The sequence below is a fragment of the Schistocerca gregaria genome, chromosome X (assembly GCF_023897955.1).
Source record: "Schistocerca gregaria isolate iqSchGreg1 chromosome X, iqSchGreg1.2, whole genome shotgun sequence".
NCBI lineage: Eukaryota > Metazoa > Arthropoda > Insecta > Orthoptera > Acrididae > Schistocerca > Schistocerca gregaria.
Genome location: NC_064931.1, coordinates 35186201 through 35205525, shown reverse-complemented (window position 1 = coordinate 35205525; position 19325 = coordinate 35186201). Strand labels below are relative to the sequence as shown.

The following is a 19325-nucleotide window of genomic DNA, read 5'->3' as shown; positions in this document are numbered from 1 at the left end:
TTGAACATGGGTAAATTTGTAAAATTTTGAGAAATGTTGTATGCAATTTGAGTGTGATGTACATGTAAGTAGGCATGATGGAATGTGATACATTTATACTGATAGTACCAACGATAGTACCAACGGTGTCTAGAGGACTCTCAACAATGAGTATAAATGTACTGGTATTTAAATGGTCAGTTAGTTCTGTGCCATGTGTGTGTTCACTGTGTAAACTGAGATGTACATTGTATTTTACTTTTGTTGTTAAATATTCTTAACACTTCAGTTACAGAATTGTGTGGTGAGTAAAATGCTATACATTTTTAGAACTAAATATACACAGTGAACATTAATAAAACCAAAAACTGCAGGGACACATTCCTGACTGGAAACTGAGGGGAAAAGGTCCTATGAGCATGTGTCTGGAAATTGATAGTGAGTGTGCAACAACAACAAATTGTTCCAAAACATAGTTCAGAGCTGCATCACATACACATCACAACAGATGTTCAAAGTGGCCTCCATGGGATGCAGTGCATGCATTAACATGTTACGTCATAGATTGTCACACTCTTTGGATGTTCTGGCCTCTCTCTGAATAGTGTCATGGGTGTTGTGAACACAGTGTTGAAGCACCTGAAGGAACTGATTCAGCATACACAACACTTTTCAGATGCTCCCAGAGGTACAAATCCAGGGGGTTTAAGTCCAGTGATCTAGCAGGCCATGCCACAGGGCCTCTGTGTCCCATCCAGCATTCAGAGAAGATGTCAGTGAACTCTAATGTGGAAGTGGGGCATCATGCAGAAACCACATAACCTGTTGTATTGCCAAAGGTGCATTCTCAAGCAGACTAGTCAGAGTATTCCTCAAGAACACCAGGTACATTGTGGAATAATCACTAGTCCATGTATGTGGTCATCACATTAATGCTAAACTGATGCTAATGAGACACCTCAACTATTCCATGAGAATTGTCTGTAGCCTACAGATGATGATTATGCAGACTGACGATGCCAGTTCTGGTAAATTATGGTTCATTGGTAAAGATGACTGATGATAGCTATCCTATAATTGTGATGTTCTGGTGCAAAAACCATTGACAAAATCCTTTCCATAGAGGGAAATCTGCAGGTGTTAATCCTTGCACTTGTTGCAAGTGATAGGGATAATAACAGTTGTTACACAGCAAACACATAATCTCACTGTAGCTTACACTATGTTGGTGGGCTGCTTGCCCAGAAATTTTACTAGAGTTCATCTCTCTCTATCCTGTAGAAACACAGTCCACTGCTCTCCTGCATGTTCATCTGTCTGAAAGGACCCATGATCACACAAATGCCCAAAAAGAGCTTGAAATGTTTTTTTGGATGGTTGGTGTCTGTGAGGGTACTTATTTTGGCATAGTTGTGGTGCCTGTTGACCATTTCCATGTGCTTGTTCATACTCAAACACTATCTCAGCTTGTTCCTGATATGAATACTGAACCATTCTGCTGCTTACAGTATGCTGTGTCAATCACACAGCCTGAAACACACAAGGAACACATGGCATGTGGTCAGATGAACTTTCATTCTTCTGCACCATCTACCTTGGCAATAATTTGTTTCTGGACACATGTTCACATGACCTTGTTTCCTCTATTTCCAGTCAGGAATACCTCCCTGCAGTTTATCAGTTTTATTAATGTTTACCCTGTGTAACATGTGGACAGCTAAGTCATACTTCGTTGGCTGTACACCATTTCAGACCTACAAACACAAGGTCTTTTACCATAGAATAAATGATACTCGGTTTCTGATAATACTCCTGCTTGAGTTGATATTGCTGACTGATTATTAGTGTGTTGTAGAGTGCTAATGTAACAGATAGATGATTAAATGCAGTATTGATAAGATTTTCTTGATTATAACTGTTCTAAAATTCAACATAATATATGTTCGTAGGTACATGACCATGTTATACCTTGAAACATGTTTCGTATTTGGAAAAAATCTTAATTTTCTGAAGTAATATTTGTAATTTCAGAAAAAAAACTGCAGCACTTAAAAAGTGAATGCCATCATTTAAAAATAAAATAGGTTAATATATTGCACTTCCATTACAGGGATGACTAGAGGTGAAAGCCGGAAAAGTGTACCTTGGTACACACTCTTCCCTACTGAATTTACCACAATGACCTTATGCAATTGGTCAGTATGTGAATCATATGTATTACTTGAAAATGAGTGTTTCAACCAAAGTTAGTCAATAGTGTAGAGCATGTAGGCTTCTTTCTGATCAGTACAGCCAGTAAAGGAACAATGACTTCTGCAATTAGGTCCTGGCTTTGTACAGGCAATGGGTCCCAGTTGAAAGAAATGCTTTACATGTGTTAAGAAACATCCCGTATGTAATGCTGTGGTGATAAACAAGTGCTTGTTAACATTGTCTTCACATCATCATATATCTTTAACTCACCAGTGGCTGCATGAAGACTGCGTGTTGCCTGTTGACTTGAGACAAGGTGCGCCCCCATGGCAAACCGACCAGTGGGTTGGGTCTGGATTTGAGGCATGCTGCCAATCACAGGTTGACTGCTGGCTAGCGAACCCGCTAGCACCGACTGCGAACCAACTAAAATCTGTGACTGATTCAGATCCTTTCGATGTAACTGTAATTAAGGAATGAATTCATTTGTCTTCACTTGGAACTGCTGTAAAGTAAACAAAAAGTAGGTAGCTTTTGGGGTCAAACATATTGAGGTATGACACTGTGAAAAGTATGTGAAGGTAACAGTATGGTTCAGATTAAAAGTCACAGCAGAATTATCAAATGGGCTTTGTTTCAGAATTAATGTTAAATAATGTAGCTCAGATTTGTGTGGAGACTCCGCATGAACCTTTTGTATCTAATGTACAAAACAAATACCAAGTCCCATTCATCTATTTGTGCTTGTTAACTTACTGTATGCAATTTTCAGAGGTGGACAATGTCTTTTCTTAGAATCATCAAAAGTTTGTGATAATACTGGGAGTGAAACACTTATGTCATAGATTACTGTAGTACACCTATATCAATACTCTGGAAACCTATACGGAGTGCATCGAAAGAATACTTTTCATTACCTCATACATACTGTACAGTTTATTTCTGCTAAACACCATAGACCATAGGAAGAATGACTTAATATAAATCCCTGCATGTGATGTTAAATGGCTGCACTAAGTGACAAATTTATTTTAATTTGTATTCTGCCCATAGAGACTTTGGCTTCAGATTCTTCATTGAACTTCACATATACACTGTTTTCTTAGCTATTACAGCTTCAAGTTATATATTCATGAAATGAATGTCTGGGTGGATACTAAGTGAAGCAGCAGGACTCAGAGAGAACTTTTATGTCCAGTGTCTGCAAGATGTAATCAGCACCCAAATGAGATTACCTCAGTAACTGGCACATCAGTGCCCTATTGGCAAGTGGGATGCATCATCTCGTGTTTTATACAAAACATTCATACCCTGGATGCAATAGGAAATCATCATAGCCAAGTAATTTGTCAGCCTTGACCTATTTAGCTGCCAAGACTGAATTAAGGTGCTGCTGGTTGAAATGTGTGGGATGACGACTGCTCATGAAGTGAAGCTATCAACCAGATAGTAAGGGGTCAACTTTTTTCAGGACTTGGCAAATTTTATGTAATTCCTAATTTTGTGGCTGGATGCTCTTCCTGGCATCACAGTTACCCAGGCAACCAAAAGGAGAGAAGTCACTTGTGTCATCTGTATGTGAATCATTTAAAAAGTCTCGTATGTGCTATCATATTTTAACTGCTTGCATCTTTATGGAAACCACCTAGAATATCATTCAGACTGACTGGGGGTCAGCACATGGTCATTAATCCACCACGTGGACTCGACGTAGGTCTGGCACGCTTCCCCATCTTCCAAGCTAGCATGCTGTGTTTAAGCTATACAAGGAGGTCAATATTCTGATTTTGCATTTTGTGTCTAATGTTGCCATAACTTATGATGTTAGTCTAAGATACAGTTCCTGCTGACGCAATATAATATGTGATGCTGTACATGATGTGACTTGTAATACGATGCAGAAGCAACACGTGCTGGTGGTGCACATAGGAGTATAATTTAAACAACTGAAATGGTTCACACAGGGATGACAACAATGCAACACTGATAGGTATTTCTACTGTACTGCCCCGTGCAACATGGATTGTTGATTGATCCACACAGCTTTGTCGTAAGATACATGAGGAGGAGTGGGCAGAACCAAATTTCAAATGATCAAGTGTACCTAAAAAACTGTTTTATGTAACTGAAGTCCATTTACATCCATCTCTCTACTTGGTCTATATGTAAATTTTTACTTTTTACATAAAAAACTAAGAACTATGCATTTAGATTTGCGTTACCACAGCACAGCTAGATAATGAACTACTTTTTCTTTTATTATTGTCCATAGTTACTGTAATCCTTTGAAAATAAGTGAAGCACAAGATTAAAGTTTACTGTCAAGAATGTAGTCTCTCACCAGTTTATGTTTGGTGCATTTTTGGTCATACATTTCTCTATACAAAATCTAGTTAGCATACCGAAATTTTTTGCAATGCTGGAAGGAGAGCCATATCTCTTTCCATTCTTGAGTAAATAAGTGATATATTTTGGTGTTTGCCAATGATGATTTATGATGCACCACACTTGATGCTATAACTGCACAGTATAGGTAGTAATGACTCAATTTAATTTTTTATGTTGTTTACGAAGTTGGTTACAGTCTCATTTTAAGGTAACATAGAATTATTTTCATACTGAAACCAGAGATTGACAATTGCAGATCCAGTGACAGAGTTAGCTATATACTATACCCGTCAAATTTTCTTGCTTGCACAAATAGTTTCAAGTGCAAAGCAGTAGGTGGATCAAAACAAAATGTCCAGACACTCTGTCATCAAAATGGTATTGAAACAGAGGATGACAGACTAAAGGCCAAAATACTAAATGTGTTCTTCCAAAGCTGTTTCACACAGGAAGATTGCACTGTAGTTCCTTCTCTAGATTGTCGCACAGATGACAGAATGGTAGATATCGAAATAGATGACAGAGGGATAGAGAAACAATTAAAATCGCTCAAAAGAGGAAAGGCCACTGGACCTGATGGGATACCAGTTTGATTTTAAACAGAGTACGCGAAGGAACTTGTCCTCCTTCTTGCAGCAGTGTACTGTAGGTCTCTAGAAGAGCAAAGCGTTCCAAAGGATTGGAAAAGGGCATAGGTCATCCCCGTTTTCAAGAAGGGACGTCGAACAGATGTGCAGAACTATAGACCTATATCTCTAACGTCGATCAGTTGTAGAATTTTGGAACACGTATTATGTTTGAGTATAATGACTTCTGGAGACTAGAAATCTACTCTGTAGGAATCAGCATGGGTTTCGAAAAAGAAGGTCGTGTGAAACCCAGCTCGCACTATTTGTCCACGAGACTCAAAGGGCCATAGACATGGGTTCACAGGTAGATGCCGTGTTTCTTGACTTCCTCAAGGCATTTGACACAGTTCCCCACAGTCATTTAATGAAGAAAGTAAAAGCATACGGACTATCAGACCAATTGTGTGATTGGATTGAGGAGTTCCTAGATAACAGAATGCAGCATGTCATTCTCAATGGAAAGAAGTCTTCCGAAGTAAGAGTGATTTCAGGTGTGCCACAGGGGAGTGTCATAGGACCGTTGCTATTCACAATATACATAAATGACCTGGTGGAAGACATCAGAAGTTCACTGAGGCTTTTTGCAGATGATGCTGTGGTGTATCGAGAGGTTGCAACAATGAAAAATTGTTCTGAAATGTAGGAGGATCTGCAGCGAATTGACACATGGTGCAGGGAATGGCAATTCAATCTCAATGTAGACAAGTGTAATGTGCTGCGAATACATAGAAAGATAGATCCCTTATCATTTAGCTACAAAATAGTAGGTCTGGAAGCAGTTAATTCCATAAATTATCTGGGAGTATGCATTAGGAGTGATTTAAAATGGAATGATCATATAAAGTTGATCGTCGGTAAAGCAAATGCCAGACTGAGATTCATTGGAAGAATCCTAAGGAAATGCAATCTGAAAACAAAGGAAGTAGGTTACAGTAGGCTTGTTCACCCACTGCTTGAATACTGCTCAACAGTGTGGGATCCGTACCAGATAGGGTTGATAGAAGAGATAGAGAAGATCCAACAGAGAGCAGCATGCTTCGCTACAGGATCATTTAGTAATCGCGAAAGCATTATGGAGATGATAGATAAACTCCAGTGGAAGACTCTGCAGGAGAGACGCTCAGTAGCTCGGTATGGGCTTTTGTTAAAGTTTCGAGAACATACCTTCACCGAAGAGTCAAGCAGTATATTGCTCCCTCCTACGTATATCTCGCGAAGAGACCATGAGGATATAATCAGAGAGACTAGGGCCCACACAGAAGCATACTGACAATCCTTCTTTCCACAAACAATACGAGACTGGAATAGAAGGAAGAACCGATAGAGGTACTCAGGGTACCCTCCGCCACACACTTCAGGTGGCTTGCGGAGCATGGATGTAGATGTAGATTCACAAAACTATCATTAATGGTTTTTGTTCACATATTGGCAAACAAATGGTGTGTGTTTCAGCATGCATTGAAGCAGAAATTTAATTTGGACACTGACATAAGTGAAGGGCACTGTGTTGTAGATGTCACCAACTTGAAGACACTTTGATTGCCACAAACTTGGATGAAAGAAGAGGAAATGTGTCAGGAATAATGAATAAAGATGCAATTGACTGGTATGGACTGCAAAATCTCAGGTCTTACATAAGGCAGAGCATAACTTGCCATATGTATCTCCCCTTTATATGTACATTTTGGTTAATTTAATTAGTCTCTCTTGATTGTTACTTTTAATAGTTGTGCCTGTAAGTTCTTCAGAAACATAATAACACAACCTAATCTGCTATTGATGTCTCTTTCTCATACTATCCAGCAGTCCATTTTAGGACAGTGTTTACAGAGCATGGTTTACTTAATGTTCTATTTTTATAGATGTAAGTATCATTATTTCCAAAATCATAATTGGCAAAGGTGCTTTTATGGCTGACTTCAAGTGATGCAAAGAAATTGAAGATGTTATTGTCACATGTTCACAAAACAAGCATGAGTACATTATCCTTTGTCATACCTAGCAAGAAATTATAATGCGTGCTGCCACAGAGGCATTTGTGCTGTCTTGTTGCTTTGTTGTATCACCCTAGTGGGAACACAAACGTCACATGGATAAGAATTATGCGGCATGACCTTTATTGAAATGTGTCATGTCATATATCAATATCAAATCATTGGGAACTGCACCTAAGAAGAAACCTCTAGACAATGAGAGAAAATGTTTTGTCCAATAACGCTACCTTTAGTCAGTGGCACTCTTCACAGGTATTGGAGGCTATGTTCAGACACTCTGGCTGGACACAGCATGTGTTGATGTTCTGCAGGATTTGAAATATTTGTACAATACAGGAACAGGCAAATGTGCTGGATAAGCAGAAGACTCAACATGACATGGAGCTTTGAAGACACCAACAAACTAAATGTTACTCATTATTATGCTCAAATACTTTCGGAGGGGAATGCTCATGGTAAATGTGTATTTCTTGTAGCATAGGACAAAAGGCTTTTTACAACAATGAAGTTTTGCTGTTGGGTCTGATGTAAGGCAGTACCATATTTGCTCAAGTTTCTTCTCAGTGCAGTGACCTGTCAGTGGGAGTAATTGCCCCAAATGCTTGAGAACCTGTGCAAGTGTGGCTGCCACCTTGACATAATGATTGCCTAACAACTCTTTCTTGCAATGCTAAGTTGCTTGAAGCCACTAACAGATTTATCAGCACCTGGTAGTGATGTGCACTGAAGTTTCCACACAAAAATCCATCTGCCAGTGTTCTGTTATGAACACAATGGACATATTCTTCTTTAAATGTAATGTGTATTATAGAGATATTAATTGTGACAGAATGAAGTATTATGAAGGGTAGATGTGACCCAGTTATGGTCCAAAATAGATATAATCTTGTGGAAAATAATGATTTTAATATACTTGCCTCTATTTATATTCATGTATCTTGCCCACCTGATTCTTTTATTGTTTTTATTAGTTCAAAATTCTGCATTCAGTGTAAATTTTAGTGTCAAAACTTTAGTCAATTAAGATAAACTAGGTTCTCAAGTCGAATACTAATGTATCAGTAATGAACTCATCATCATTAATGAACTTCCATTGTGGGACACGAAGATGGTTGGCTGCCTCATATGGATGAGTGTTTGTTGTGCTCTATATTTCACATCATTTTTGTGAGGTATACAGAGGCTACAGTGTTCATCATCATAGCAGTAGTGTAAAAGGTGGTGAAAAACAAGCTAAGTTACAAATCCATGAAATTCAAATGTTTATTTACTCTTACTTATCTATATAAGCTGACTCCCAGAATTTACTTCCTCTTCAAGTAAAATCACATGAATCACATAAATACATTTAGAAAATTTAGGTGCAAAAACTTGATAAAAATTTTAAATGTGTCATAATATATTGTGTAGTATTAACAGTGACTAGCAGAGGAGTTTGAGAACACCAGCCTTGCTCACAGAATTTCACTGAAGCTGGCAATCTACAGCATTGTTCTGATAACAGATTGTGTCTCCCTGATTCTGAACTGAGTGGAAGGGCTGAACCTGAGACCCTGGAGATTCTGTGCTAGACTGCACCTTCCTAGACTTGTGTCCTAGGGTTGAGAGTTTTGTAGGGTCCCACTAAATGGGTCAGGTGTGCACTACATATCAAAGGCAGCTACCCAGGTAGCTGTGTGTGGGTTGCACAAAAGATTTTTTTTAAGGGTAGGTGACTCTCAATCCAATCCAGATAACAATATCAGGCAAGAGCATTAAAATCCAAGTGGTTAACTGCCAAAGCATTCACAATAAAGTGATAAAATTTGAAGTGTTCCAAAAAAGCAGTAAAGTTCACAAACTACTAGGCAGAGATAACTGTTTAAAACCTGAAGCTGACAGGAGTGAGATTTTTGAGGGAAAGTTAAGTGCATATTGAAAGGACAGGCTAATCGAAAATGGAGATGGTGTATGTGTTCCAATAGACAAGAAACTCAAATCCACCAAGACAGAACCTGAAGAAACATGCGAGACTGTACAGGCAAGACTCAGTATCAGCAGTGGGAATAAAATAGTAATTGGATCCTTCTATCACCAACCAGACTCACCTCATGATGTAACAGAAAACTTTAGAGAAAACCTTAGCTTGAATGTAAGTTCCCCAAGTATACTGCAATCACCAGTGGAGGTTTTAATCAGCCAACAATCAATCAGGAAGATTATAGTTTTGTTAGTGGGGGTTATGAAATGACACCCTGTGAAATATTACTAAATGCCTTCTCTGAAGACTACCTAGAATAAATAGTTCAGAACCCAATGCAATAGAAATATATTATATCTACTGGCAGCACACACGCCTGATGTCTTTGAGTAAAAACACATCAAAACTGGTGTTAGTCACCGTGAGGCAGTTACAGCAAAAATAATGAGTACCAAAACTCAGAGCACAACTAAAACAAGTGGAAAGGTTTATACATTCTGACAACTAGACAGAGAAACTATAGTGTCATCCCTCAATGAGGAATTTGAAACATTCAGCACAGGACAGGAGCATGTGGAGGAACTATGGCTCAAGTTTAAAAGAATAGTTGGCTATGCACTGGGTATATGTACTCAATATGACAGTTCCAACAAAAATACTGGTGCAGTTCTTGCAGTTCTTAGAACATTAGACAGGGAGGGGGTAGGAGATCACTCAGCACATGACTATTGTGGACAGAGAAGATGTAAGAAGCTAGAGTGTGATCACTTTAAAAACTGCAAGTGTCGATTTAATATAGGTTGGAAAACATTGAATGTTTGGATGCACACAAGAGTAAGTACATGTAAAATATAGTCAGACGTAAACAGAATCAATAAGGAAATGAGCAACCTCCAGATCTGTCAGCAGGCTGATTAAATTAATGTAAAGATTATATAAACAACTATTGGACCTGGATGCAATCTCAGAATATTCTTATGGGAATATAAGTAACACAAATCCTAGAGGAATATTGATTATGAGATACAAGGCTGATGCTGGAATTTGAAAGTAGGAATGAAAATAAGTGTGAAGGTTACAGAGACTGGTGAAAGATACATTTAATAGAAGCTGTGTGTGTGGTAGCACCACTTATTCTAATGTTAGACGTTCTATTGGGCACCAAAGTTAATGATACATGAAGGCTATGAAAATTGAGGAAGACAGCAACAATTGCTGTCTGCTTCCAAACAATACAAAAATGTTAAAGTTATGATTATGAGTAGAGCACTGGCATATATCTACTGAATAGCGTGAATGTGATAATGAAAGTAAGGGAAGAATTTTGTGGTAGTTTTCTACTCTGGTTATGGGAGTGGGCTGTTCTTAAGTTATATGTGATCATTTTATTGACAAAACCTTGAAGTAATGGAGAAATGGAAATAAAGTGAATATGGCTTTGAAAGAGGAATACCAGTAGTGTATGTTTAAAGTATTTAGATGACAAATTGATGTGAGCTGTTGTTGAGCCAAACTAAGTTTCATAAGAGGAGCAGACGTCAGTGAGAGAGCAGCATGCATTAGGAATATGTACCAAGATTTAGCTCTGAAAATGCACTGACGTCATTGTGCAGTGGAATACATGTTAAGGAAAAGCTGGAAAGAGTACATCAAGGGGTGCTGCTGCTTTATGATAACACAAATTACATAACACAGAAGTGATGCCAATTCTATTGAGAGACACTTGAGCATCCAGCCTTTTGTCCTGATATCACCTCAAGCGATTATCACACCTTCGGTCTCTTAAAAAAGACCTTGAAGCACCAATGATTCATATCAGATGAGGATGTGAAGCATGCAGTCATGGACTTCTTCACACAACAGGACATGGTGTTTTGTCAAATGTTATCTTCAACCTGGTGCATCAGTGGGACTATTGCCTCAGTGCTCATGGTGACTTTGCTTGATTGGCATACCATTTCTGGACTGTATGGCCTTCAAACAGAAATGCCTTGATCACCCCTTATATTTTAGACATTTAAAGAAAACGTACAATATCTGGTCATAAGTATCTTGACACACCTATGTTGTGCAGAACTGACCACTAGATGTCAAAGAAGGCAGAACTGTCAGTATAAAAGGAGATGGGAAGTATTGTGTTGTCAGTACAGAGATAGTAACAGCAGAAAGGGTTGGTTAGGAGACCTCAGTGGCTTGGAACATGGACTGATCATTGGATGTCAGTTTTTTATCCTACTAACGCTATTCAAATCAACTGCAGGTGATTTGACTGTGAAGTGGAAATATGAAGGAACAACCACATGTAAACCTAGACCAGGCAGGCCTCATGCACTGACAGACAGGGACTGTTGAGCATTGTGGTGGGTGAATGTAAAAACTCCCATGAAAACAATGAAAGAAGTCACTCACAAGTTTCAGAGTGCTACCAGCAGTCCAGCTAGCACAATGACTGTGTGCAGGGAGTCAAATGAGTTACAATGGCTGTGTGGCTTCTCACAAGTGGCACTTGAGTGGGTGTAAAGAGCAATGGCATTGGACAGTGTGTGACTGTAATCAAGTGATTTGCATGATAAAGCATCATGTACCCTGTGGCAATCTGATGGAAGGGTTTGGGTTTGGCAAATACGTAAAGAACATTGCCTGTCATCCTTCATAGTGTTGACAGTGAAGTACAGAGGCTGTAGTGTTACATTATGGAGGTGTTTTACATGATTTGGTTGTGTTTCCCTTATTCCACTTAAGAAAACAACAAAATGGAAAGGTATTATCACATGTTATAGCATTGTGTGCTGCATGCAGTAGAGGAACAGTTCAGAGATGATGACTGCATTGGCATCCTGACAATGCAACCTGTCATAAAGTAGCATCTGTGAGACAATGGTTTATGGACAACAAAATTTCTGAAATGGACTGACCTGCCCAGAGTCCCAACCTGAACCCAATGGAACATCTCTGAGATGTGTTAGAATGTCAACTTTGATGTAGGCCAACATCATTACGTATTCTCTTTTTGGATCTTCAGGAAGAACGGGATGTCATTCCCCATACACATTCATAAACTTCATTTAAAGTGCCTCCAGCAGAGTTCCAGCTGTTCTAAAGGCAAAGTATGGGCACATCCCATATTAATGTCCAATAATAGGTATCCACATACTTTCTGTGAACTTCAACTTACATACCTGATTCATCTGCAACTTTCATACATTGAAAGTTATCATGTATATCCCATTAAAAAATAGGTTCCTAAAATCTCCATCACTATTCTAACAATATTCAATATGAGGTGTAAGAGAAAAGTAATGAGACTCATTTTTTATCTATTAAAGTTTTCATTTTTTTCAAATACTAGAGTAGTGAACTACTCTGAATGGAACAAAAATATTTTCCCTTTCTGAATAGTTTCCTTTGGCAGCTTTGCACAGGTGGAGTCATTGTTCCCAGCCTTCACAGCAGCACTGAAAGGCTTCAGCTGGTAGAGCCTTTATCATGTTGGTCACATTCTTTTGAATGTTCTCCATAGTCATAAAATTATGTCTTCTTAAGACATTTTTCAATTTGGGAAAAGAAAAAACTTGTAGGTACTCAGATCAGGTGAATAGGTGTGTTGTGGAACAACAGGAATGCCTTTTGAAGTGGGTCTGTGACATGGCGATAGACCAGGAATGTCAGTACTTATCCTGGTTTCAATAATATGGGACCTGGTCTTCACCTGGCACCATGCTCAGTTTCTGAGCATTTGTGTTCTGTCATTCACACTGGTCACATTCTGTGTTTGTCTCTATGCTCATCACTAAGTAACGTTTGACTCTCTTGCCCCCTGTAGACTGGCTCACCTGTTGAGTTTCATTACCTCCCCCAAGTGACTCAAGATATATAGTGAAACACCTTTCAGACCAAGATTGTGTGAACATTTCAGTCCTTCAAGGGAATTTGTTTCTTATTTACATTAATGATTTCCCACTGTGAGTAACATATGGTGAATAAGTGTTATTTTTTGATGACAGGACTATAATAATTACAGAAAATGAAAACTATTAACATGAAAAGTCTAATAACATGAACTGCTATGTAAAAAACCACAAAATGTAAAGTACATAATGAGGTCATTAAGTGTGTAGCTAGCACAGAACTTTAGGTACGTATCTTGATCAGCAGTTCAGAGGGACAATGTTATCAGAGTACTTGGAAAATAAATTAGCATGGCATATTATGTCCTATGAATATGAACCACAGTGTTTAATACCTCATGCCAAAGGACAACGTACTTCACACACATGCATTGTCATTAGCTATGACATAATTTTCTGGAGTGCAAATGGTCAGAATATGGCAAATGTGTTCTAACTACAAAAAGGGATGTCAGAATAATGCCGTAGGACCCCAAAGGGGCCCACTGGATCAAACTGTTTAAAATGTTTGCTATTGTGACAGTTCTGAGTCATGCTATAGTTTTTATACATAAAAACATTGAGCAATATGTAGCAAACAGCTCCATACATGATCACCAAACCAGATTCAGTGGTTGCTTGTACCTGTACAGAAAGATAAAAAGTTAAGATAAAAACTACTATGTTTTGCCAATGAGCAGATCCATGTCATTCACTGCCTGTTAAAAAAGTGAAGCAACTAGAAGATATGGTCAGTTGTCAATGTAACTTTGTATATGTACATCCCATCAGTAGGTAGGTAAATCATTAGTTTTACAATTCTCTGTAACAGGAAGAATAGTCACAAGAGTGCATTAGTGTTGTTCGAGTTTAGTCATGTTAACAGGATTGGTATGGTATATAAAATGTGTGAACAGTGGCAGATATTGAGTGATGATTGTTAAGGACATGGACATGGACAATGTTATCAGCACCTGACAGTGTTTGAAATGGGCCTTAGTATAGATCTCCATTTGGACAGCTGGCTGAACCTGCAATATCCAGACTTATAAGGCATTTGCAGGTGACAGTGGTCCCATGCTGGACTGCATGGGAACATGAAGTCAGGTACATTCGTTATTAAGGTACTGGTCAACTACATCTGACCACATCAATGAAGGATTGCAATATTGTGTATTGTGCACCAAGCACATCATAACTCCTTCATATCTGCACCTGCCAGCTAAGAACAAGTAATGGACTCCCTGCAACATTCTGTCTCATCCCACACCTTTTGTTAGAGACTAGCAGCAGCTGGACAAGGGAATTAGCACCACACAAGTAGGCCATCATTAATACCACAACACAGATGCTGTGTTAGGAGTTGTGGCATGACCTACTGCATGATCTGCAAGCCATGACCTGCTGCATGATCTGCTGATAAATGGCATCACATTGTTTACAGTGACAAATCACAGTTTTGCACTACCCTGGATGACCACTGTCTACAAGTATGGCGGTGCCCTCAAGAGAGATCCGAGTCTTGCAAAGTTTTAGAGAAGCACAGTGGTGTTACCCTCATGTCACAATATTGGTACCCATTGCACATGACTTCAGGTCATAGCTGGTAGTGATTGAAGGAACTATGACAGCACACCAGTAAATCATGGATATCCTGCATTCTCATGTGTTATCTCTCATGCAGTAGTATTGTGATGCCATTTTTCAGGACAGTGCTCTGCCATTCAAGGCATGCATCTCTATAAACTGTTTGCATGATGTTGAGGTACTCTTGTGGCAAGCAAGACTCTCAGATCTGTTCCTCATAGAACATGTGTGGGACCAGCTCTAATGCAAATCTGTCCACATGCCACCATCCAGTTGTATGGTGAATGCCTCAGGAGACAATACAGTGGCTTTGTAACACTGTGACCAACTAAACTAGAGCATGCGTCCTGACTAGGAGGGGGTGCACAATATCATACAGATCAGAGGGTTCACATTGCCAAGTTTTTTGTAAATTTTATTCGATACTGTAATCACTAAAATAGCACAATATATCCTCTTAATTAGTGAAGTTTCATTTCTTTTACTCCTCCCCTTCTGAGTGCTTCACTTTTTTGTCAGGCATTGTATACTGCCAGAAGATAAAAATGTGAAGCAACTGTGTTAATTAAAAACATGTCATAAAACATATTTACTAAAAATTGTCTTTACTCAGTAAGAGAATTCATGCAAAAGAAACTGTTGCTATAAATAAATGATCATGTTGACCAATAACAAAGTACCCGTAGAGAATGGAGTGTATTTCCAAGTAACAAAATTCTAGTTTGCAAATTTTACCATATAATCTAAAAACTAAGGTGTATTATCAGAGCAGTCTTATACTTCATTTTGCTGTGTGAATCTCATCCTTTCTTTTCCTTTAACCTTATCTTATGTAATTCAGTGACAAAAAGACTACTTAGGCCTGTGCTGTGTTTCTTAAGTACTTTCAATTTTTTTACATTATTCTTATGCGCCTCAACTATAATGTAGATATGTATCTAGAGTCTGCGCAGAATACTATGGCCAGTAGATGTGCAGACAGCAAGGCATGTATGGGGAGAGTTGTAGTGGTAGGGACTGTGGCAGGCACTGTAGGGGAAATGCCAAGTACTGGAAGGGAAGTGTCATTCTAAACTGAAGTCTATGCCCACATTTTTTGTAAATATTAAGTGGAGCCCCTCTATGCCAACACTTGCATGGTGATCATGCAGGTATGCTGCCACCTCTGCTTTGCTTCATATCTAAGAAGAATTCCACTGAAAATGCAAAAAAAGCAGTGTTTTATTTTTGTCCAGTTGTTAATCATTTACAACTTTCAGAAAATAGCCATGAGTGTTGAATTTTGAGTAGGAATTTTATTTAAAATTTACTTCTGCCAAAACATAGCAGAGTTTACACAGTCTCACCTCACTAACTTGCCCAGGTGCGACTGTGAGAGAATTCTGAAACAATGATTTATTAAGTTAATTAAGTGAGGAACTGATGAAAAGTAAGGTCAGTATCTTACAAAAAAGCACACTCTTGGTTTTAAAAAAATGTAATGTCTTCACTGATGTTGTTCCAAAACCCATAGCATTTCTCATTTCACTAGCTATTGATGGCCCTTAAACATTACATTATTTGATTGAAAAGGTCTGTATTTAGTGGACTAATGTAGTAGATAATGAAGTGTTTAGTAATAATCATATGGCAAAATACTCTCCTCTTCATGTGCTATCATTTGCCAAAATCTCATTTTGATATCTCAAACTGTTTAGAGGAATGATGTGGATAATTCACTCTGGCTTGTGCTTGAGTGTTTTATCACTGACAGGCCGAAAGGTGGCAGACAATGTAGGTGTCCATTTCGAAACAAACAAATGAACTTGCCAAGCACTTTGGATGAAAATTGGTCACTGTGCATTTGCTGCTGTATCCTGGAGGGCTCTTTGTATTGGTATGTATAACAACAACATCCACACAAAAATAATTTTACTGGCTATAAATAAATAAATAAAAACAAAAATAAATAAATGTAGCTACAGGGATGAACACATCAGACCGATTTGCTTAATTTTCTGTACAATGTGTGAGAAATGTAGAAAAATTTGAAGTAGGTATGCTCAAATAAAGAAGGTACATACTTTGCAAAAATCTGCTTTTATTTCTGGTATGAGGGTTATTCAGAAATTGAGGTCTGATGGAGTGTGAAATGGCAACCATAGTGAAAATCCAATGAAGCTTTGCACAGATGTGTTAAGCAGTGTCTCCTTTCAGTTCTGAGTGCACATTGAGCATGTAAAGATAATTAGAACAATAGTGTTTCCTGCCAAATATGAGGGTCTGTTGTGAGATTTCCTCTGGTGTCATGCAGTCCATATAACATAACTTTCATCTGTTTTCTTCTGCTTGACAGTTCTTGGCCACACTCTGAAGGGGCAACGAAGCAGCGTTTTTTATGGGAAGTGTTTGATCACCCACAATAGAGCCTGTAATTGACTCTCCCTGAGTTTCACCTATCCTCAAATGAACCACTAGTTATGAAGACAACATTCTAACACAGACAATGAGCTGTAGACCAGCATAGAGAATTGGCAGGAACCACAGGTGGCTTGCTTCTATGACAAGGGTATTGGAAAGTTGGTATGATGCTATGACAGATGTCTAAATCAGAGCAGTGACTATGTAGAGAAGTATCTGGAAGGTGTAGCTAACTGTTGCAAATAAAACACTTTGATTTTCACTGTGGTTTCCATTTTGCACCTGATTGGACTTTACTTTTTGAATAGGCTTCATTCTCAAAGAACACATTCTCACTGAACAATTGAAGCATATCCTATAGCGTGAAGTATTATGCTCCTGCTGGTGTAGTCAAAATAATTACACCCTCCCATTAGTAGTGATTATCCTCATGCTGTAGCCATACAAGTGATCATTGAATACTCCATCACATCAGCAGGATGTACATTGCTTGATTACAGATACATATCATAGACAAACAATCCTGTTGGAAGAACATCCACAACTGAGCATTATGACAGAGGTTGAAAATACCACTTCATTTGTAAATTAATTTATTTTCATACGACCAGTTTCAGACTGTCCCACCACATGTACCAGGCATGGTGGAGTTTACCTGTTCTGCACTCATAGGCAGCACACTGTGCCTGGTACATGTGGTGCTCTGGGACCACAGCACAGCTACAACACTGGAGGATGGGCTTATAACATTTCAAAACTGGTTGTGTGAAAATAAAGTAATTTACAACTGAAGCATTATTTTCAACCTCTGACATATTGTAGAGATGGTACAACACTTTACATATAGTGACACACTTCCCTCTGCCATTACTATTATTAAAGAAAATGTCTGACTCAGTAGCTGAGTGGTCAGTGTGGCAGAACAACACATGAGTGGCCCAGGTTTGATTCTAGGCCAGGGACCGGGTGTTGTGTTGTCTTCATCATTTTCATCCTCATTAACATGCAAGTTGCTGAAGCAGAGTCAACTAAAAAGACTTGCACCAGGTGATCAGTTTACTTGATGGGAGGCCCTAGCCACACACACATTTATGTTAAAGAAAATGTGTGCAATGAGCAAATACAAAACTGAGTTACTATACTCTAGTCCTAGTTTTATTACTGACATTTGTCTTTTCTTGCCATTTTTGCATGATATCTTTCACACTTTTCATTGCACAGTTCACACATGCAGTATACATTTGGGTGGTGGAATCTGTTGTCCTGGCAGAACTTGTAGTGAAAACCACATGTTATGGACCCTGTTACTATATATTGGAATTTGTAGTTTGCCTGTTCCAATCTACTGTCATCATAGCATCAGTGATGTAGAAGTTGTTCCAATAGAGTTCTGTTTTTCTGTGAATATTTGATTTGTGCTTTCATAGGTCTCAGTGTTTGGCAGGAATATCTGCATTCTGATGTTTCTCATTAAGATGTAAGCTACCCAATGGACTGGATTCATTTCATATAGTGGGATTTGACTTTCTCTATGTTGATATGAAAAACACCAACTTGTACCATGGTTCAGAATCCATGTTAAACTGTAGGTCTCCCTACAGCTAGCTGAGCCAGTCAGTTCAAAAATCAGAGGAAGGAAACTGCATACCACCTATAACAGGACCATGCCTAGTAAAGCAATGTGATGTCCAAACATTCTTAAGACTGATGACTATTTTAGTTTTTTATGTTAAGAGGTCAGTGACTTCTACTTTATCCCAAATGATGTAAATCCCATAAGTTGCTATTGATGCTGTGGCTGTTTTAAATAGTGTCACTGCCATTTTTATTGGCAGTTTCTGATGCTGCTGCTTGCTGTAAATTACTTTTATTGCTACTTTTGTTCTTTATTTTATATAGGTTTTGAATAATATTAGTAATATTTGCAGAGTAACTCCAAGGTATTTGTATTTTGGAAATACATCTAGTGGTTATTGGGAAGGGTGTATATGTCTTTTGGTGTAGTTTATCACCTCTTCTGAAAATCATCTAAGCATATGTACTGGATATGTAAAAGAAGAAGAAATATCACTAAATTCATTATTTGCTCCTAAAAATCTCACAAACTTGGAAAAAATAGAGGAAGAGAAAAGAATTAGTGTTCACGGGAGTGTCTATTGGTTGTTATTTAGTTTCTCTGACCTTGGCAACAGGCAACAAGGAGTACACATTATCATTCAGCTATCCAGATATGTGGTTTTCAAGGTTGATTCATTTGCAAAGAATGTAGCTCTTCTCCTCTCCTACAGTCCAGAATCTGAACTTCTGT

General features: G+C 38.4%; 1 protein-coding gene across 1 annotated transcript in view; it reads right to left on the bottom strand.

The window, feature by feature from the left end:
- Positions 1-19325, bottom strand: part of LOC126298156 (histone-lysine N-methyltransferase 2D-like) — a 989658-nt gene that overhangs the window by 144735 nt on the left and 825598 nt on the right. Inside the window, exon 13 of the mRNA XM_049989466.1 lies at positions 2443-2635. Within this exon, the coding sequence (XP_049845423.1) occupies positions 2443-2635 (193 nt within the window). The remainder of the gene's footprint in view (positions 1-2442; positions 2636-19325) is intronic.